General features: G+C 41.7%; 2 protein-coding genes across 4 annotated transcripts in view; one reads left to right on the top strand and one right to left on the bottom strand.

The window, feature by feature from the left end:
* ACSL5 (acyl-CoA synthetase long chain family member 5) overlaps positions 1–5,428 on the top strand; it is a 29,524-nt gene extending 24,096 nt beyond the window's left edge. For all 3 annotated transcript variants that reach the window (XM_083741286.1, XM_083741285.1, XM_083741284.1), the window contains exons 16-21: positions 238–326; positions 414–530; positions 1,895–2,038; positions 2,345–2,446; positions 3,782–3,853; positions 4,620–5,428. In XM_083741286.1, coding sequence (XP_083597412.1) covers positions 238–326; positions 414–530; positions 1,895–2,038; positions 2,345–2,446; positions 3,782–3,853; positions 4,620–4,757 — 662 coding nt within the window. In that variant the 3' untranslated portion in view covers positions 4,758–5,428. The remainder of the gene's footprint in view (positions 1–237; positions 327–413; positions 531–1,894; positions 2,039–2,344; positions 2,447–3,781; positions 3,854–4,619) is intronic.
* Positions 5,429–7,369: 1,941 nt separating this feature from the next.
* On the bottom strand, positions 7,370–18,134 carry ZDHHC6 (zDHHC palmitoyltransferase 6). Its single transcript, XM_083741460.1, has 11 exons — positions 17,969–18,134; positions 15,161–15,639; positions 14,091–14,182; positions 13,752–13,911; positions 12,538–12,699; positions 11,289–11,342; positions 10,030–10,197; positions 9,701–9,742; positions 9,152–9,297; positions 9,022–9,062; positions 7,370–8,413 (listed from the first exon to the last, which is right to left on the bottom strand). Exons 2-11 carry the CDS (start codon positions 15,425–15,427, stop codon positions 8,310–8,312), a joined length of 1,236 nt encoding a protein of 411 aa, XP_083597586.1. The 5' UTR covers positions 15,428–15,639; positions 17,969–18,134; the 3' UTR covers positions 7,370–8,309.
* Between the last annotated feature and the right edge of the window lie 169 nt (positions 18,135–18,303).

Genomic DNA, 18,303 nt, shown 5'->3' with positions numbered 1-18,303 from the left:
AGAGAATTTTATAACTGTTTAGGCTATAAAAGGCGATTATGGAAGTTAACAGTTACTTCAATATGTAAGTGGTAGCAATGAGGAATGGGTTGATACAACAACAGCCACTTTTTGCCCTTCTTCGTATGCACCTCCGTGGAATTTTGGCGATTTTAAACAGCTGCCAAGACAGGTAAAGAAGAGAGGATTGTACCGAGGAAAAAAACCTAAATTTTCTGCCTGGGTGTTCTTCTTTAGGTCACGTTGGACCCCCCCTAGCTTGCAACATTGTAAAACTTGACGATGTTGCTGAAATGAACTACCTTGCATCTAACGGTGAAGGGGAGGTAAGCTCCTTTTTGTGATGTAGCATTCTGTGAGCTGAAGTTTAAAATAGATGGGGTCTAACACCTATTTTTGTGTGCCTTCTATAGATTTGCATTAAGGGGCCAAATGTATTCAAGGGTTACTTGAAGGATCCTGAGAAAACTGATGAAGCTATTGACCGAGATGGGTGGCTTCATACTGGGGACATTGGGAAATGGATGCCGGTAAGTTGGTGGTCACTGAGGCAGCTTGCTGACTACTTTGCACAGAACAGTATGCTGGCTAATTCCAGGTTGCACCATTTGGAATTCTGATGCAACTAACCCACTTCCAACAAAATGAAATTGTGGACTAAAATATGCTTGAATGTGAGATAACAATTGCTTGACATGACATCCTATAACCTCCCCACAAACATACAGTGGTACCTTGGGTTACAGATGCTTCAGGTTACAGACGCTTCAGGTTACAGACTCCGCTAACCCAGAAATAGCACCGCGAGTTAAGAATTTTGCTTCAGGATGAGAACAGAAATTGCGTGGCGGTGGCGCAGCAGGCCCCATTAGCTAAAGTGGTACCTCAGGTTAAGAACAGTTTCAGGTTAAGAACGGACCTCCAGAATGAATTAAGTTATTAACCTGAGGTACCAGGTGAGGTACCAGGTGATGAATTCTCAATAAAACAGATTATCTAGAAGTGGCCTCCATTTTGGTCTCCAAGCTTTTCTGCTTCTGGCTGTAGAAAATGACTCCTAGAAAGGATACTTGAAAGTGTTTAAAATGAGATTTGCAGTAATTATTCCCCTGCAAAGATAAGGAAGCTATTCCTGCAAAGCTTGGCACCTAAACACAAATCGGAAGTATAATATAAAATAAACTTCACAGTGACTCTCGGTATGTTGCAGCAGTAAGCATTCCCCATGTATCCTTCAAATAGCAAGATAAATTAATTCACCCCAAAGTGTGCATTCTACTACAAGTTGTGAAATTGGTGGTGGATAATACAGCCAGAGGGCATGCTTTCTTGCATATAGTGCACTGTGGATTAGGAGAGATGAGGCACTAAGAGCTCTCCCAAAAGCTACTGTTCGGTTTGTTATGAATGCACCATTCAAAGATTGAATTACTGAATATGGCACCTACTTGGCCTACATTTACATAATGCATTTTAAACCCTATGATATCACTTTAAGCAGTCATGGTTTTCCACAAAGAATTCTGGGAGCAGTGGTTTGTTAAGGGGGCCAAAAGTTGTTAGGAGATCCCAATTCCCCTCACATAGCTGCAATTCCCAGAGTTCCCTGTGAAGAAAGAATGATCATTAAACCACTCTGGGAATTTTAGGCCAGTGTGGTGTAGTGGTTAGAGTTGTGGGACTAGGAGCTGGGAGACCAGAGTCCAAATCGCCACTCTGCCATGAAGCTTGCTGGGTGAATCGCTGCCTCTCAGCCTAACCTACCTCACAGGGTTGTTGTGGAGATTAAATAAAGAGTGGGAAAACCATGTACACAACTTTGAGTTCTTTGGAGGAAAATGTGGGATATAGATTTCTATTCCTGTCTCCAAACTTGTTTTTGTACTTTTTGCAGAGTGGTGCATTGAAGATAATTGACAGAAAAAAGAACATCTTCAAGCTAGCTCAGGGAGAATATATTGCACCTGAAAAGATTGAAAACATCTACCTCAGAAGTGCTCCTGTAGCACAGGTCTTTGTGCATGGAGATAGCCTACAGGTAAGTGTGCCCTGTTCAGAGCTGTATCTTCAGCCACTGTGCTAACTGGTTTCTAGGGCCAGACAGTTCAATCAGAATGGTCAAGACACACACTGCTGCTGAGATGGGTGACTTGCGGGGACACAATGAAGACCTAATGGATTGCATGATCATAAAAGCTGACTTCTTTATAGTATGACACGACATGTTGGCCCTTTGGCCCAAAGATCCAAGGGAACTCAATATGCTCAAGTGGAAATCTTTGGGAACGAGTACATGCAACACACCCATTTTTTTCTGGAGTTTGAATGTTCATTCTTCCTACAGTCATTCTTGGTGAGTGTGGTGGTTCCTGATCCAGAGACTCTTCCAGAGTTTGCAGCAAAGTTGGGAGTTAAAGGTTCGTTTGAGGAACTCTGCAAAAATACAGTAAGTGCCTTTCTCTCACTTTGTGAAGATCCAAGTTACTGAAGATAAGAGTTCATTCGGTGAACTTGAAGGGGAAATTGTCTGATTGTAAACTGGATTTCAGAGTTCGATAATAAAAGAGCCAGTTTGCTTCTTGACTCTCACTTAGTGTTTGGATATGCAGTTTTGCATGAGGTGATATATGAGTCTTTTGTGCCATAGCACATAAGCTTGTAAATAGCTGCTTCCTGCTAAAATTATTAATGTATACCCAATCCTACAATACAGCCTACTAAACTAGATTTAAGCAAGGTAGCTTTTAAATCAAGATGGGAGGAAATTAGATATGCGATTAGAACAGTTATTCTAAATTGTGTGTTGGCAACCAAGGCTGGTATAGTGGGTTAAGCGAGAGGAGCAGGCAATTATTATAATTACTTGTCACTGCAGTGAAAGTTTTTACTTTAGCAGCATTTTCATGTCTGAACTTGCATGTTAACTTCGTATGTATCTTGAGTATGCTGTTTGATTAGAAAGTTGTGTTAGTAAAACTCCCCATGTTCAAGCTTAACGCACACATTTGCTGAGGTGTGAACAACTGCGTGTTAAGAAATAGACAGCAATCCTGGAAGTGAATTTTGTGTGAGTGCAGTATTTAATTTGCATATAACCTCTCCCTTTGAGGTTTTTTAAAAGGCTTTTATGGCAATAGTCCTTGTTTCTATTTTTTGCTCACAATACTTGCTAAGTGCATGGCTCTGTGAGGGTGTCTTCCCACTCCACCACCAAGCCACACAAATTCCTGAAGAATTAAACTGCTTTATGGTGTCAGGCTTTAACAACCAGCGGATTGGGCAGCTGTGGGTGGGAAAGAATGTGTGTTTGAGGTCTATACATTTTTCTCAGATTTCTAAAATCTAGTGCCTTCCTTAGCCTGAATGCACAGAACTGAACTCATTAAAATTCCAAGAAACACTTTCTAGCACAATGTGAGATTTGACTCCTGAAAAATACTCCTGCAGAACAAATGTGAATTCATTCCATAAAGTTAAGATTCGTAGAAAGGGAAAACCATTGGCTAAAAATTTTCCACAATCATGCTGACTGGGATAGAGGGGTGACTTACATCAGTAACCTGCTTCTGGAAGTCTCTGTTCTTCACCTTGTTGCTACCATATATAGGTTAGTTACTGGTAAACATAAATCTGTTAAGATATTATGGGACTACTTGCATCGTTTCCAGGTCTGAAATGGGTTTTCATTTATGTAGTCTTGGTCTCTACAGGCATTAAGATAAACTTAGAAGTTTTTCAAACCCGCTGGTTTAAATCCTACCAATATATTTTCTGCTTCTAGGTGGTGAAAAAAGCTATCCTGTCAGACATAATCAGGTTGGGGAAAGAAGCTGGCCTCAAGTCATTTGAACAAGTGAGTATGCAGTTTGTTCAAGGCTATTGCTGTTCAGTGGCTTCAAAGAGAATGAACTCTTAACGCAGATCTCCAGAAGTAGAGAGACGGGTTTCTGCATACTCCGTTTGTGTTGGAAAGAAGCTTGAATGCATAAAACGGCTTATAAGAAGATTTAAATCAGCACCATAATGTTTCCATAGTGCTCTGCCCTTATCCCTTTACAAAAGGAATTGAGTGTGTCAGAGATACTGGAGGAATAAGTTGGTCTTAAATCTCCGGACTTCTGTAAATGTGGAAATTTGTAAAAGTGAAAATTATAAATAAATAAATCTCTGGACTTCCAAGAGGTTTCAAAGGTATCTTGTCATCCTAGGACATGTAGTTCAGATTTCTATCTCAAACCTTGATCTCTGACAAGTCCAGAGATCTGCTGCAATGCCTCTATTGATGTGGGGCAGGCATCCAACAACCAAGAATTATCACACCAGAAATCTGCATGATATGCTCCATACTGTAACAAATGGTTATAGCACTTGGCTCCTAAGCAAAGGGGCACTTGGTGTGTTGTGAAATGGTGGCTGTCAACAACTAGCTCTTTTGATACAAAAAGAAAATAGGGGTGGGGGCCTGTTTGAGGAAATACTATAGACCTCCTCGATCCCAAGGGCTTGAGAGTATAGCTTCTTCTCAAAGGTAAAGAGGGAACCTTAGTATAAGGCAAACTGTCCACCTCAGACAAATGCATAAGGCACTATTATGACAAAAATATTGTCTCCACAACCAGGTGAAAGATCTCTACCTCCATCCCGAGATGCTCACAGTTGAAAATGGACTGTTGACCCCAACACTGAAGGCAAAGAGAGCAGAAGTATCCAAATTCTTCAGAAGTCAAATTGATGCTATCTATGCTGCTAATATGTAGTTAGGGGGCGGGGAGCCTCAGCTAATTGTATTTACAGTGAACTGTGAAAGCACTTGGTAGGCCCTAAACAGCTGAAAAATGAAGGACCTGAATCAACTAAGGGTCCTTTCCTCTTCCAAGAAAAACGTGTTTGGCTAAGGTAGCAACTCGTTGTGGTGAATCTTGTGTAATATACTACGTTGTTCAAATGGAACATGCCAGACTTGTATTCAGAGCAAAGCTGCCTTTCTGCCTCAGTGGCTACTGTTGTCCCTTGTGATTTGTATAAATCTAAATGTAATGGGAAGAACGATGATAGTTGCCGTATGTGGAAGATAGTATGGGATAGTATTTAAGACGTCTCTTAAAACTATTGATGATTCTAACGGCCATAATGAGATTGTATAGGACTAGTATGCTTAAACACTAACTTAATCTAATCGTACTGAAAGGCTCTGCCCCATGTAATATAGTCTTGATTTGTACAGTCATTTACTCTAGCTTTGTATATGCTTTTGGAGAAAAAGCCATGAATGCCATCCTTCTGTGGTGGGTGCTCAAATGCCTCATTGGCAATGAATGTACTTAATGCCTATTTTTTAAAGTCTGGGTATCCAAATTCCGCTAAGGCGCAAACTATTCCTGCTGGCTGAAAATGTATGTGAAAAATAAACTGATAGCACTTTCTGAAATTTGTGTCTTTTGACTTAGTACATCTTGTACTCTGAATTCCATGAAGGTAAATATCCATTTCTCAATACGTGGAAGGATACTTCCCTTAAGCATTTATAAAATCTATTCAAAATTTAAGGGTTTGGGGTTTTTTTTAGGGAGGGGGACATCTTGGATTACCAAGACTAGTGTCTCATTTCCTGTACAGATTTAAGTTGCCCTTAATGTCAAGGCGCATATTTATTAATCTGACCTTGGCTCTTACTGGTTACAAGTGCTCCAGCGCTCTCTGCAACTCCAAAAGCAAAGTGCTCAAAGATGGTTTCAGGGACAGGACTGTAGATGAGTAACTAGAGCACCTTTGATCTGTTGCAGCATAGACTAGTAACAGTAGCCTGGGGTGAGGAGAAATACAGGCATTAAACACAGCATACAAATGGGGGCCGGAGGATATAGAGGCGAGATCTGTCAGGGATGCTTTGCAACTTTTCCTATCAAAGCACCTCTTTCCCACCAAATCAGAGCTATTTGTCTATATTCTTTGAAGTATCATTGATCCTCTTCGCCATCAGTAGGGCTGCTTCATTATCTCTTAGTGGGTTTTCTTCTTGGTACAGTAGATGCTGCATTTCCTTTTGCCTAGCGTTGAGCACAAAGGATTTGCTACAGTCGTAATCCAGTCTTTATAGAAACCCACAACTATCTGACTTCTCTTGTATCGAGAGTTTGGTTCTAGTTTTCAGACTTCATAGAAATCCTGGTTTCTAAATATGTGATAGGTGGTCGTTGCATTAAATCGCTCATTTAACCTGAAGACCAAAGCAAAACTGAGAAAACTAGTGTCTACACCTGTACAACTAGCAGCTATCATGATTCTACATGCTTAGACTACATGACTAAGCAGGGCTTTCAGAACCTGAACCGATGTCCACCAAATTTAGTCCAGCAGCATCTAGAAATTCTACAAGTATGAAATGAGAAATGGGCAATGAGAAATCTGCTATTCAGGTGTCTCAATTTTTGGTTGGGTAATATTAGTTAGTGGGTGATCTGGGTAGGATATTTAATTTGCAGGGGGGTTGCCATAAAATCCAACCTTTTGAATAAATAAGGTATACTATTCATTGTATCGAATTGTAGATTTCAACGGAAGTCTCATAAGGTTCAACGAAAAAAGCAGAAGATCCAGTAGACAAGTTCATTCTCTAGTCAGTTCATGCATAAGGTCCATACACGTAAAAGTATCTATTCCACCTGTCTGTTCAAAGAGTCCAATAATCCACATGAAGGGTTCTTACAGTTCCACAGAATCCTTTCACAGAGTCTAAGACAATGATTTCTGGAATATTAGCCTTGTTTCGCCAACCTAGGCTTCATCAGTAGTGGATCTTATAGCATGACTGCAACCACTACTATGCCGTAAGATCCACTATCCTGTAATATATTACATATGAACCTCTTCTACTGATGAAGCCTAGGATGGCGAAACAAGGCTAATATTCCAGAATGTGAATATTACAGAAAAGTGCTGGGTGTTGTCTTTGGCTCTCAGAATTTGGCTGCTTGCAGGACCACCTTCTACCATGGCTGCAAAGAAAAAGTTTTAAGTGTGTTTTAAGTGCAATACACAATGTGACACTAGATGGAGATGGTGAGCCTTATGGAAAATTCAATGTATTTTTGAAAACTTTTTTTTAAAGGTTTTTCAGAATGTTTTTGATATGTGTGTAGATACACCCATGTGAATCTGATGGGACTTTACAACTTTCACTGGAGGTCCTCCTGTTTCTCCCACTATCTGATGTTAGAAGGGGCACTGAGAGCCTTTTCAGTTGTTGCACCCTGTGCTTAGAATGCCCCCCCCCCCAAGAGAAGCGCCACTAGTATAAACTTTGTCTTTTTGACACCAGAGAATAGTTTAGTTGTCCAAACATTACAACATCTTATAAAAATGGCTGTCATTGTTGTTCAGTTGGCTTTTATTGGCGTTGCTGTTTCTCCATGCATTTTATTGCTTTGATTACTGTATTTTAACTGTAACCTGTCCTATGCTGAGGGGCAGCTAACAAATTTCATGAAAAAAATTAACACCCGTGGCCTATGAGAAAGAAGTTCAGACAACCAGAGGATTTGGCATAGGAAAGAGAAGAAAAGGAGGTCCTGAGTTAAGACTACCTGCTTTAACATAGATGAACAAATGACCCATTGTTAGTTAATTCTCATCAACATACAACCTATTAAAGTCAATTTTCACGTCATTCAGCCATCAGTGCAAACAGGAATAACTTAATGAAGGTACTACACATGCTATGTGGTATTGTGTCTTTAGGCTCACGACAAATATACAACTTTCTCTTTACTACAAAAATTTACTGCAAAAATTCTCCAGCAATTTAGCAGTAAGCTCACCTGCCACTATGCACCATAGAATAATAATACATACATAATACATGTGTGTGTGATTCTGGGGGGAAAATGCACATGATTTCAAAATTTAAAACAATCCTAGGTATCAAATCTTTTACCAGCATTGACGTTCACTAAACCAAATGTTTTTCCCAGCGTCCAAGGTGGCGGGTGAAAGGCCAATGGAATGTAATATAAAACAAGATACTTTTAAGTGAGCAGTACTAAAATTAAATACAAAGGAAAACAGGTCAAATGTTCTGTCCTGCAAAGTTTTAATATCAAAAGGCATTAATGGAATGGCTTTCTCCATTTTATAAATGGCAAAAAGTACTTAAGATTATGGCACTAGGGGAGCCATCCTTGTGAGCACTCACACATACGAAAACACTTTGCTATAGATTTATGAACTGAACAATGTACTGAACATTTCAAGTAAAAGGACAGTGGTCCAAAAGGAACCTTTCCATTTCCAAAAGCAAGGCAGGGAAAGGGTTATCTTGTTTTCTTCTCCTTGTCCAATGGCTGATCTGTTTCAGAATCATACAGGCATTTCTCTACGCACCTCCTTGGAAACCAGCCTCTGATTCTGTTGCCATCTAGCAGTGAGAGAAAACAGCAGAAATTAGCCATAAAACATAGCATTTCCCAGACATCTTTACTTCCCTATCTCCCCAAATCATTGCAGAACAGGGGGAGCCAAATGGGGTACTCTCCAGGTGATGTTGGCTGTTCTCTAAATCACAGAGGTCCAGCAATCTCTAACCAAAATAACACACTTGTCAGTTTATGGACAAGCAGTTAATATTCTGCTGAAATCTAGCCTAGATATGGTAAGTGTCAGCAGATGGATGGTGAGCACATTGCTCTTGTTTGGGTCACTAGTAGATGCTGTGTCAATCTGATTCTCCTTTTCTGCAGGTTTTGCCTGCTGTTTGCAAGCTACTCTTAGGTTATCTTCGGAAGGCCTTACCCTTAGAACTCAAGAACATGAAAGCCTCATGTTTAGATAAATGTTTAATTTATCTAATTGTATCAGACCCCCCCACACCTATTTCTCCGACCAGGGCCTGGTTCCGTTTCACACTTTTTGTGTTTGGAAGCATTGAAAAGTAATGAATTTGGGAAATCAGTTTTGGATTCAATTGTAAGATTGAAATGAAACACTGTGGTTTAAAAAGTGTAATGCACACCAATGCAAAATTACCATCAGTTGCCGAGTCAATTTTGTCTCCATACATCCAGTGTCTGAAAGATAATAAATAAATAAATTGGTAAAACTGTTCGCCCCAGGATTATCTTTCAATGGAACTTTGAATAACAAAATAAGTACTAACTTCAAGCCTCTGGTGGCTAAAATCTGATCCCCTTTGCGAAGCGAAATTCTTGGTTCTTCAGTGCATGGAGTCGTGATGAACGTCCTCAAGCCTTTTGTAAGAGGGCAACAGGCACCACTGTAGTCTTCTATTGCTTGGTACCGCACCTGAAGGTTTTGTCAGATTCTGTTAAAAATGCATTTCTTGATGCTACTTGCTAACTACAAAGTGCCTTATCCATGCTGAAAATGAGACATGAGCTCAGACTTCTGGTGGCCCACAGGAGTAGTCAACTAAAAAAAAAGATTAATTGTGGGAGACTTGGGGGCCACAAAAAACTTTTGGGGGGCTGGTACGTCTATGAGTTAGTTACCCCTGCTATACACTATACACTTATGCTTTATTCTGTAATGAGACTATCACATGCCTAGCAGAAATGCTTCCCCCCAAAATTAACTTCAAAATCCTATTATCTTACATTTTAAAAAATAAATTATATTAATAAATTAATTCAGCCCAGGCAGATTTCAGTGCAATATGCTAAAACACCAGCAGTGCAGACATACTTACACTTCTCACTCGCTTGTCTGCTTTTTGTTTCAGTTGCTCTATCTGCAAAAGAAAACGTATAGGAGAATTAAGACTGGCCCAGTTCTGTGGTATTTTTGCTGGAATCATTAAATGGGTTGGATATTGTTAACTTCCTGCTCTGAATGTATACTGAGGCATGTGGGGTTTTCTTTAGGGATTACATTTTCAATTTTTCTGTTGTTATTACTGTTATCTGCTTTGAGTGTCTTTGGGGAAATAGACAGATAGACAGGAGTACAATTTCTCAGCTTTCACTATAATTAAGTTAATCTCATAGTGGGGGGAGGAGGTGAAGAATAGTAGCTTACAGTCAAACTGTACTGATGGCAGCCTTCCTTTGTGAGCCACTCCAAGCCATCGCCCTCTGGGTTTCCAGACCATGTGAACACTTGCTTGAAATTGTTCCACTTGCTTCCCAGGTCATACGGAAAAATAAAGGTCTCTCTTGTTTGGTAATATTGGATGCGGTCTTTGGCCTGCAAGTACAATGCAACAATAAAATCCTAAAGCTAGTTGTAGGCACAGTCTAGGGATTGTATGTACTTTAATACATAAGAAGCAGGGCAGAGTGAATGGTGGCTCTTTTGCCTCAGAAGAAATCATGCGCAACTCCAAATGAAATGGACAGTGACCAGAAATAGAATTAAAAGGAGCTAGCACCCAGTGTACTTGTCAGGTGGAGGAAAAAAAGAGAAACCCAGTACTCAAAATTACATCCCAGGACATGGATAGCCTTCCACATATTGTGAACTCTTACAGCCTCAAATATCATGCCAGTAGTCTGGGATGATGTAAATTATAGACCAGTAACATGTGGTTTGATACTCCTGTACTCGGCAAAATGAACCTATGAGGAGTCAGAAGCATCGCTACAATTTGCAGGGTCCTAAGGTAAGAGTCTGGCGGATTTAAGAACCAGAGGTAAGGAGGTATGATATATAAATATCTAGGCAAATAAGCTTTTTAAGACTTTGTATTTTTAAGACCAAAAATAGATTATTATTATAGGTTGAGGTTCTTTATATACTGACGTAGAGATTAAATGAATCAACTTTCGTCCAGAGAGATGGCTGTGGAATTTTATGTGAAGTATCAAAAATGTGCATTTTTAAAAGACGTAATAATAAGAAAATTTCCATTTCAAAACTGTCAGTATCACACTAACTTTGGTTTTACTAACTTGAGTTGCTTTTGTAAACTACAAATGTTTCACATTTGTACATCTTGAACAAATATTATCTAATACAAGTAAGCAGTAAATTCTTTATATTATACTGACCTCTAGTGATACAGTCACAGTGAGTATTAAATGACTATTTCCAGTTTCTGGAGCTGCTGCTCCCTTTATTGTCTGGATACACAACACATATACAGTGTTGCTTAAGTGTGGGGAACACTCATCAATTCAGTGGAAGAAGTAGCCTTGTCTTTATGGATCTTTATGGAGGGAAGCATCTGCAAAGCCTTCCCCTCCATTCAATGTAAAAAGGGGGGGGGGTGTTTCTCAGCTGAATGAGCAGCTCTAATGCAAAATATATTTTTAAAATGCATCAGAACGAAATCCTACCTTTTCTTCAATCCATGATTCTATTGAAGTTTTGTTTCTTAAAATGACTTTCAACTGAAAAAGAAAAGAAAAAAATTCCTTCCAGTAGCACCTTAAAGACCAACTAAGTCAGTTCTTGGTATGAGCTTTCGTGTGCATGCACACTTCTTCAGATACCAATTTTTGTATCTTTTTTTTCCAGAATTTTCAGAATTTTTTTTTTAAATTTTTTTTTTGTTTTGACTATGGCAGACCAACACGGCTACCTATCTGTAACTGAAAAAGAAAAGGAGAGAGAGATTTATCCGCAGAAGTGTATCAAACCAAAATCACTTAACAGGGTCTGCATTCAGGACCCTACAGAGAAACATTTTTATGAATTATATTCCTTCATTTATGTGGGATATCTCTAGATCGCTCTTTCTTCAAAAAAGTTCAGAGTGATGTACATCAAAATAACACAAGGAATATAACAGTATGTATAATGTAACATTGCCATATATGTAGGTATTTGGGCTATAGTGATTTGCCATACCTACATAGCTTCTGAGGAGTAAACATTCTGTTATCAGATTACAAAAACCTGTGCAAATAAAAATATTGTCAGGTGACATCTGAAAGCCATCAATGAGGGAGACAGACAAACAACTCAGGTGAGATTATTCCAGATGTGGGGCCTACCAAGTAAATCATGGTGGAACCACAAGTTGAGTCTTCCACCCCTGCTTGATCTTAAGGATGCAATGTTTCATCATCAGAATAGTCATAAATTAAAAGCAACTTTCTAAAAGCTCAACCAGTTAAGACTACTCTCTGAATTGTTCACCTCTATAGCCATGGTGGGGAACCTCTATCACGTGGGTCTAACTAGGCCCAGGAGGGGTCTGAATCAGGCATGTGACTGTTTTCCCCAAACCACTCTGACCTGCCCAACACTTGTGGGGATTGTAATGATGCGACTGGGATGGGCTGCACTACTTAGCTGCCCCTCCGGAATTCCCAAGTGCACTGATGAAGCCTATCAGCTGATGAGTGCTAACAGCGAGCAAGCTGAACGAGTGCTGTCCGCCTTGATCAGCTGATTGGCAATGATGGTGCACCTTCAAAGGAGCTCATCTCAGCACCAAAAGATGACCCAGAAGACACAATGATTTGCAATATAACAAGGCTTAAAGAATCAGGTCTCCCCCTCCTCCCCACATCATGGGTTGGTGTCCTACTGAAATCTCAGAGGTTTTAGCCATTTTGTAAGAAAAACCATCAGACTCACCTGGATAACAAACAACATACCAACAGCTATAGTTGTTCCCAATGCCAGCCCCAAAGCAAATAAAGAGGCAGCAAATGCAGACAACCCAAATGGGATGATTGGGCGGGGGTCTCTTCTGGCGGCACTCATATCAATCTTGACAGAACTCCAGCCAAAGGATACCTATGAAAGGAAACCAAGAACAGCAATTCAGGCAAACTGCTGACTGAAGAAGCAAACAGCAGGAATCTTTCCTCTGCATGACAGTATTTTGGCAGTGCCTCAAAACTCAGAGAGAAATTTTACTACACGCCTAAGCAAGTTGAGCATCTCAGAAATTACGTCTTGCCTGAAGAACATATTTGGTGCGGTCCCCATTTTAAAAAAGCTTGCACAGATGGCATACACACTATTTTGTGCTAAGTACCACTGGGGGAATCTGATCTCCCAAACTCGGAAAGAACTTTTGAATGCATTGATTACATTACTAAGTCTCTCTTATTAATACTGCTTTGGTTTGCTCTCCTTTTCTAGGTAAAGGTAAAGGTACCCCTGCCCGTACGGGCCAGTCTTGACAGACTCTGGGGTTGTGCGCCCATCTCACTTAAGAGGCCGGGGGCCAGCGCTGTCCGGAGACACTTCCGGGTCACGTGGCCAGCGTGACATCGCTGCTCTGGCGAGCCAGAGCCGCACACGGAAACGCCGTTTACCTTCCCGCTGGTAAGCGGTCCCTATTTATCTACTTGCACCCGGAGGTGCTTTCGAACTGCTAGGTTGGCAGGCGCTGGGACCGAGCAGCGGGAGCGCACCCCGCCGCAGGGATTCGAACCGCCAACCTTTCGATCGGCAAGTCCTAGGCGCTGAGGCTTTAACCCACAGCGCCACCTGCGTCCCTCTCCTTTTCTACTCAAGCTTAATTTCTTAATTGCTTTAAAACATTCTCAGTATTAAGCTGTGCCTGTGAGATTCTTTGCAGATAAGCAGAAAAGCCAACTTGTGGTCAGAAAAAAATAATAAAGAGGACACAGTCTAGACATGGGACAAAGCAAAGGTCACATGTTTACAAAGAGACAGCAGCAGTATCGGTGCCAGGATGGCATGCATTTGATCACACGACAAATGACACCTGTTATATCTGCAGATGTAAAACACGGTAGGGTTAAAGAGGGATGGAGCACCTATATTTCCAGACGTTAATTAACTCAATTCTGTAGATGTCAAGAGCTTTTTCTTACCCTGTTATAAAGCTGAGTGTACATGGTCATGACAAAAATGAAAGCAGCATGGATACATCCAAGAGGGGCTAGCAGAAGAAAGAGAGTGAAGGAGGCATGATTCTGAAACCCACAGCAGTTATTGATCCAGGGACAGTGATGGTCCATCTTCATCACACACCTAAGAAGCAATCCAAGTTTAATAGTCCTGTTCAACAAACACACCACCAGCCAGTCCTTCCTACTCCCAATTGCTAAAGCTTAATTAGTGGCCACTTCCAACCCCATTTTTAGCAGATCTGGGTATTATTTGATTATTAACCGAGCACTTGAACAATATACAAACATAAGCAGTTGTACCTGTTACACTTTCGGCAGTGATGAGAGCGGGGAGCCTTGTAAGACTGGCATATTTTACAGTACTGTAGATACATGCAGTCCTGAGAGTTTTCCTCAAAAACAGAAAAAAGAAGGCAAATAAGGAGCAAGTCTCTAACATACAGTCTGTACTTTCTTTTGCTATTCTGTCTGGGTGTAGCTTCCTCTCTAACTGGGTTGAGCAGTCATGAGATGGCAATCTCAACCTTCACCCATAAAATCCCCCTGCACTACCAACTTTGCAGGAGAATTCAGTATATTATATTCATTTGCATAATTAAGCACCAATCCCCAGAAGTATTAACATTTCCACTTGTGCTATGGGGCGCCAGAAATTTACAGAAGATAAAACTGCAATTCCGAAGCAAGCAGTGGGAAGCCTGTGGCCCTACAGATGTTGCTTGACTCCATCTCCCACCAGTCCTGGGCAGCATGACCAATGGTGGGTGAATGATGGGTACTGTAGTCCTGTAGGATCTGGAGAGCCAAAGGTTCCCGTCTCTGTCCTAGGCATTTGTCCTGTTGTTGTTTTCCCCAACATCTCCCTTCCTTTGCAGTCCTAGTAAGTAAATACACATTAAATTAGGCTGTATGTACCGCTTTGGTCAACAGGACTTATTTACAAGGAAGCCACCAGAAACGGAACGTGTTTCTAAACCATCTTGTTCCAAGGAAAGAAAATTTTGAAAGTTCCCGTTAGAAGAGAGTAATCTGACTGGCAGCTAATGCACAGTCAGTACACCTTGTCACCTGGAGGCAATTTTTACTCACCAGAAGCCACCAGGTGATCACTGAATTTGACTTCACATATGTGGTGCTGATTTCATACTCAACAAACATTGCTCAAGATGGTGACTGAGTTATCGGTGAATTTCCTATTGTGCTCTGTGAAAATTCAGCTCCCATCTTGACCTGATTCTACAGATCATAAAACTAGGTCCAGAGATCCTGTTCTAGGCTAGGATCTGGTAGGTTTGGGGAGGAAGCTGTAATCACCAAAAAAGAAAAAGAAAAAAGTGATGGGTTAAAAAAAAGATATCTCATTTGCTTACTGGTTTCCATCCAAAGGGAACGTATCCAGGCCCAATAAACATGGCATTGAAGTAATTGTAGAGAATCATAACAGTCCAATTGATGAGCATGATGAAATTGATACTTCCTCCTGTTGTATCCAAAGGCCAATACCACAGAACAGCATCGATCATAGCCATGGCAGAACATATTGCTATTACACTGAGAGCTATGATGGGGCCCCAGTGGCACAGTCTTTTCAGTTCATGGAGATTTTCAAACCTGATAACTGAACAAAGCATTCCCATTTTGCAACAATGTGAATTCCTATTTCAGGTGGTTCCTTTCAGGTATATGTTTCCACTTGTCATATGTTTTCATCTCTATAGCAATGGTTACATGTCCAAATAGCAAGTGGAAAGTAGCTGGAGTTAAGCCATTTGCAGTATCTGGTAGACTCATCAGGTGTAGAAGTTCTTCAGCATGAGTGTCTGAAGGAAAGGCTGCCTCTACCACACACCTAAACAGAGGGAGAAAAAGTAAACAATAGTAATAACAATACTTTCCAAGATAAATTATTCGGATTAGAAGCCAAAACAGCTTGGCAAATGTAGCACTGCTTCTCACACAGGCCCAGTTCAGACATAACAATGTCAGACCAATAACCCACAGTTTATTGGCTTGAAAATGAGCCATGTGTCCTTCAGACTTCGTCCTTGTGCCCTTCATTCCCTCTTCTGCTTATTGCCCAGCTCTCAGATTGTGAAAAAGCACCATTTAACATGAAATCTGATTCATCTATGGAATAAGAACAGTCACAAACTGTTGGGGGTGGGGTGGGGCAAACCAAACCAGACAATAGCCCTCCTGTCTATTCTGACCCATCCGGTAAACACAAAAACAGCTATTTATTTAAGGAAATGAGGCGCAATTATTTCACTAAGCAGACAGAACAATCTTCCTGTTTTTGAGTTACTCATCTCAGCCTGTTCTTGAAAGCATAAGGAACTCATCTTGCTGTATCCTCAGTACTTCTTGGCAAGGATTCCAAGAAACGTGAGACTAGAATCATGTGTCCGATGGGGCTATCTTTCTTCAAAGGGATTTTGAGACTCTGGTAGTTTGTGATGTGACCGTGAGTTCAGCTTTTCAAAGAAAAGGAGACTTGGTAGCACACACCCCTTGAAGGTGCTTAAGCAGCTATTTGGATTTCAGCCACTGCTTCCAGTCCATTCAGCTAGTTATGTTTCCCTCTTGGTAATGTACAATGAAAGAATAAGGTGTCCATCAGGCACCTGTACATTTAAAGTGATTTTGCATTATAACAGATGAGGGAGAAACAGCAGAGGCAACATTCAGCCTGTCATTAAATATAATCAATGTATGGAACACACATTATTTCTTTTGCACAAGTTATAAAATAAATAACCAAACTGCTTAACTGAGTGATTTATTTATTTGTGGCCTTTGCACACAAATTGTGAAAGTTAAACTTCTTTTAAGCCCCAATTGCCTACTGGCAAATATATTGTTGCATTTTGTTACAGGATATTGCCGACTTCCAGTCAGTTAACAGAAGAGACCAAGAAACTATCACAACTCTACATCAGTTACATCTGAATCACATAATCTACTCCAGGGAGTTACTCAACTTTAGGTGCAGCTTCCAGAACAGAGAGGGTGAGGTTTGCCCAGAGCAGGTAGTTCTTACAGTTTTTCCATGACAACATATGAACAGCTATGAGAAATTTGGGAAATACTTATTGTGGACCTTGTTGTGGGAAATGTCACCATAACTTGTTGCTACTATGTCTGCCCCCACATTCCATTTGGCCTCAGGACTATCTACTTTGCCTTGGTCATTTCGTACAAGTATCGAGTCCATCCTTAGAAGCCTGCAGAATTTTTGGCTTCCAAGAGTCAATTTCACCGTTCCACTTGGCAGTACGAAAACACTAAAGGAGAAGCTACTTAGGGCCTGGAACACAAAATAAAGGGAAATGTGACAAATTCTAGCTTACTAGCACTGAACTGCACAGCGTAGGAAAGAAGCCTGTAAAATGCTGGAGAGAAGGAGGAGGAGGAGAAGGAGAATTTATTACTTAGACCTCACCCATCTGGCCGGGCCTCCCCAGCGACTCTGGGCGGCTCTCAACCGAATATTAAAAACACAATAAAACATCAAACATTGAAAACTTCCCTAAACAGGGCTGCCTTCAGATCAAACAATTTGATGGGAGGAGCACAAACATAAAACTTTCTGCAAATAATTAAAAAAGGAAATCCTACTTCAGAAAGCCACTGGATGGTTTCTTTAAACCTCCAGAGGCTTTTATTTCCAGGGCTTGTTGCCATTGCGTTGGTCTCTCCATGAGAACTCTTTAATAGAACCCAAATTACCGGATAATAATTAAATGCATCCCTGAAATAAGCGGCCAGAGAAGAGAGGGAGCAGGTCTTGCACCCGCTAACTAGGGCCTCTCGGCATTTCGGTCTCTTAGCGGCTGCGCAACAGGCAGCAGTTCCACAGGTGAAACGGCATCGCATCCTCTTGCGGAGGAAAAGCGCCACCTGTTGGGTGCCTGCCTGCCTGTCTGGCAGCAATCGAAGACCCAGAAACAAAGAGGCGGAAACCTCATGGCCAAAGCAGGAGAGGAGGAAGGGGTCGAAAGGGAGCCAGGAGAGCGGGGCGAAGGCAGGTCGCGACGCAGCCGCTCCTCCGTCCCGCCCTCCTGCTCTCCCCGGAGGCTGAAAGGGTTTCCTCTGGGATTCCTTGGCAAAAGAGAACTAGGAGGGTCGGGTGGCTCCGCGGCCGCCCTTCCCGCCCGGGGCAGAACAAGGCGCCTTACCCGCGCAGGGCGAGGGTCACTCCAGCCAGAGGCTCCGCCGCGTCCTCCCGAGACGGCGCCCGCCAGCCATGCCCCGCGCGCCACCTCCGCTCGCTTGCTCCCTCGTTTGCTCCGCGCGGCCACTTCCCCGGGGCACCTTGGTAGGACCCGGACGGATAACCCTCCGGTTCCGCCCTCACTCCGTCGCGCCCTCACCAACCTGGCAGGTGCGCTCGGAAATACGTCCCTCAAATACAAGCAGCGCACATTTTCCGTGCCGTCGGGATCAACGGGATCCGAGGAGGCCACAGTTCTGTGGCGGGGAGCGAGCAAGTAGAGCTCTCTGCCCATGCTCG

This window comes from Podarcis gaigeae, assembly GCF_964106915.1.
Source record: "Podarcis gaigeae genome assembly, chromosome: 5".
NCBI classification, from domain to species: domain Eukaryota; kingdom Metazoa; phylum Chordata; class Lepidosauria; order Squamata; family Lacertidae; genus Podarcis; species Podarcis gaigeae.
This window is presented reverse-complemented; position numbering and strand designations above follow the sequence as displayed.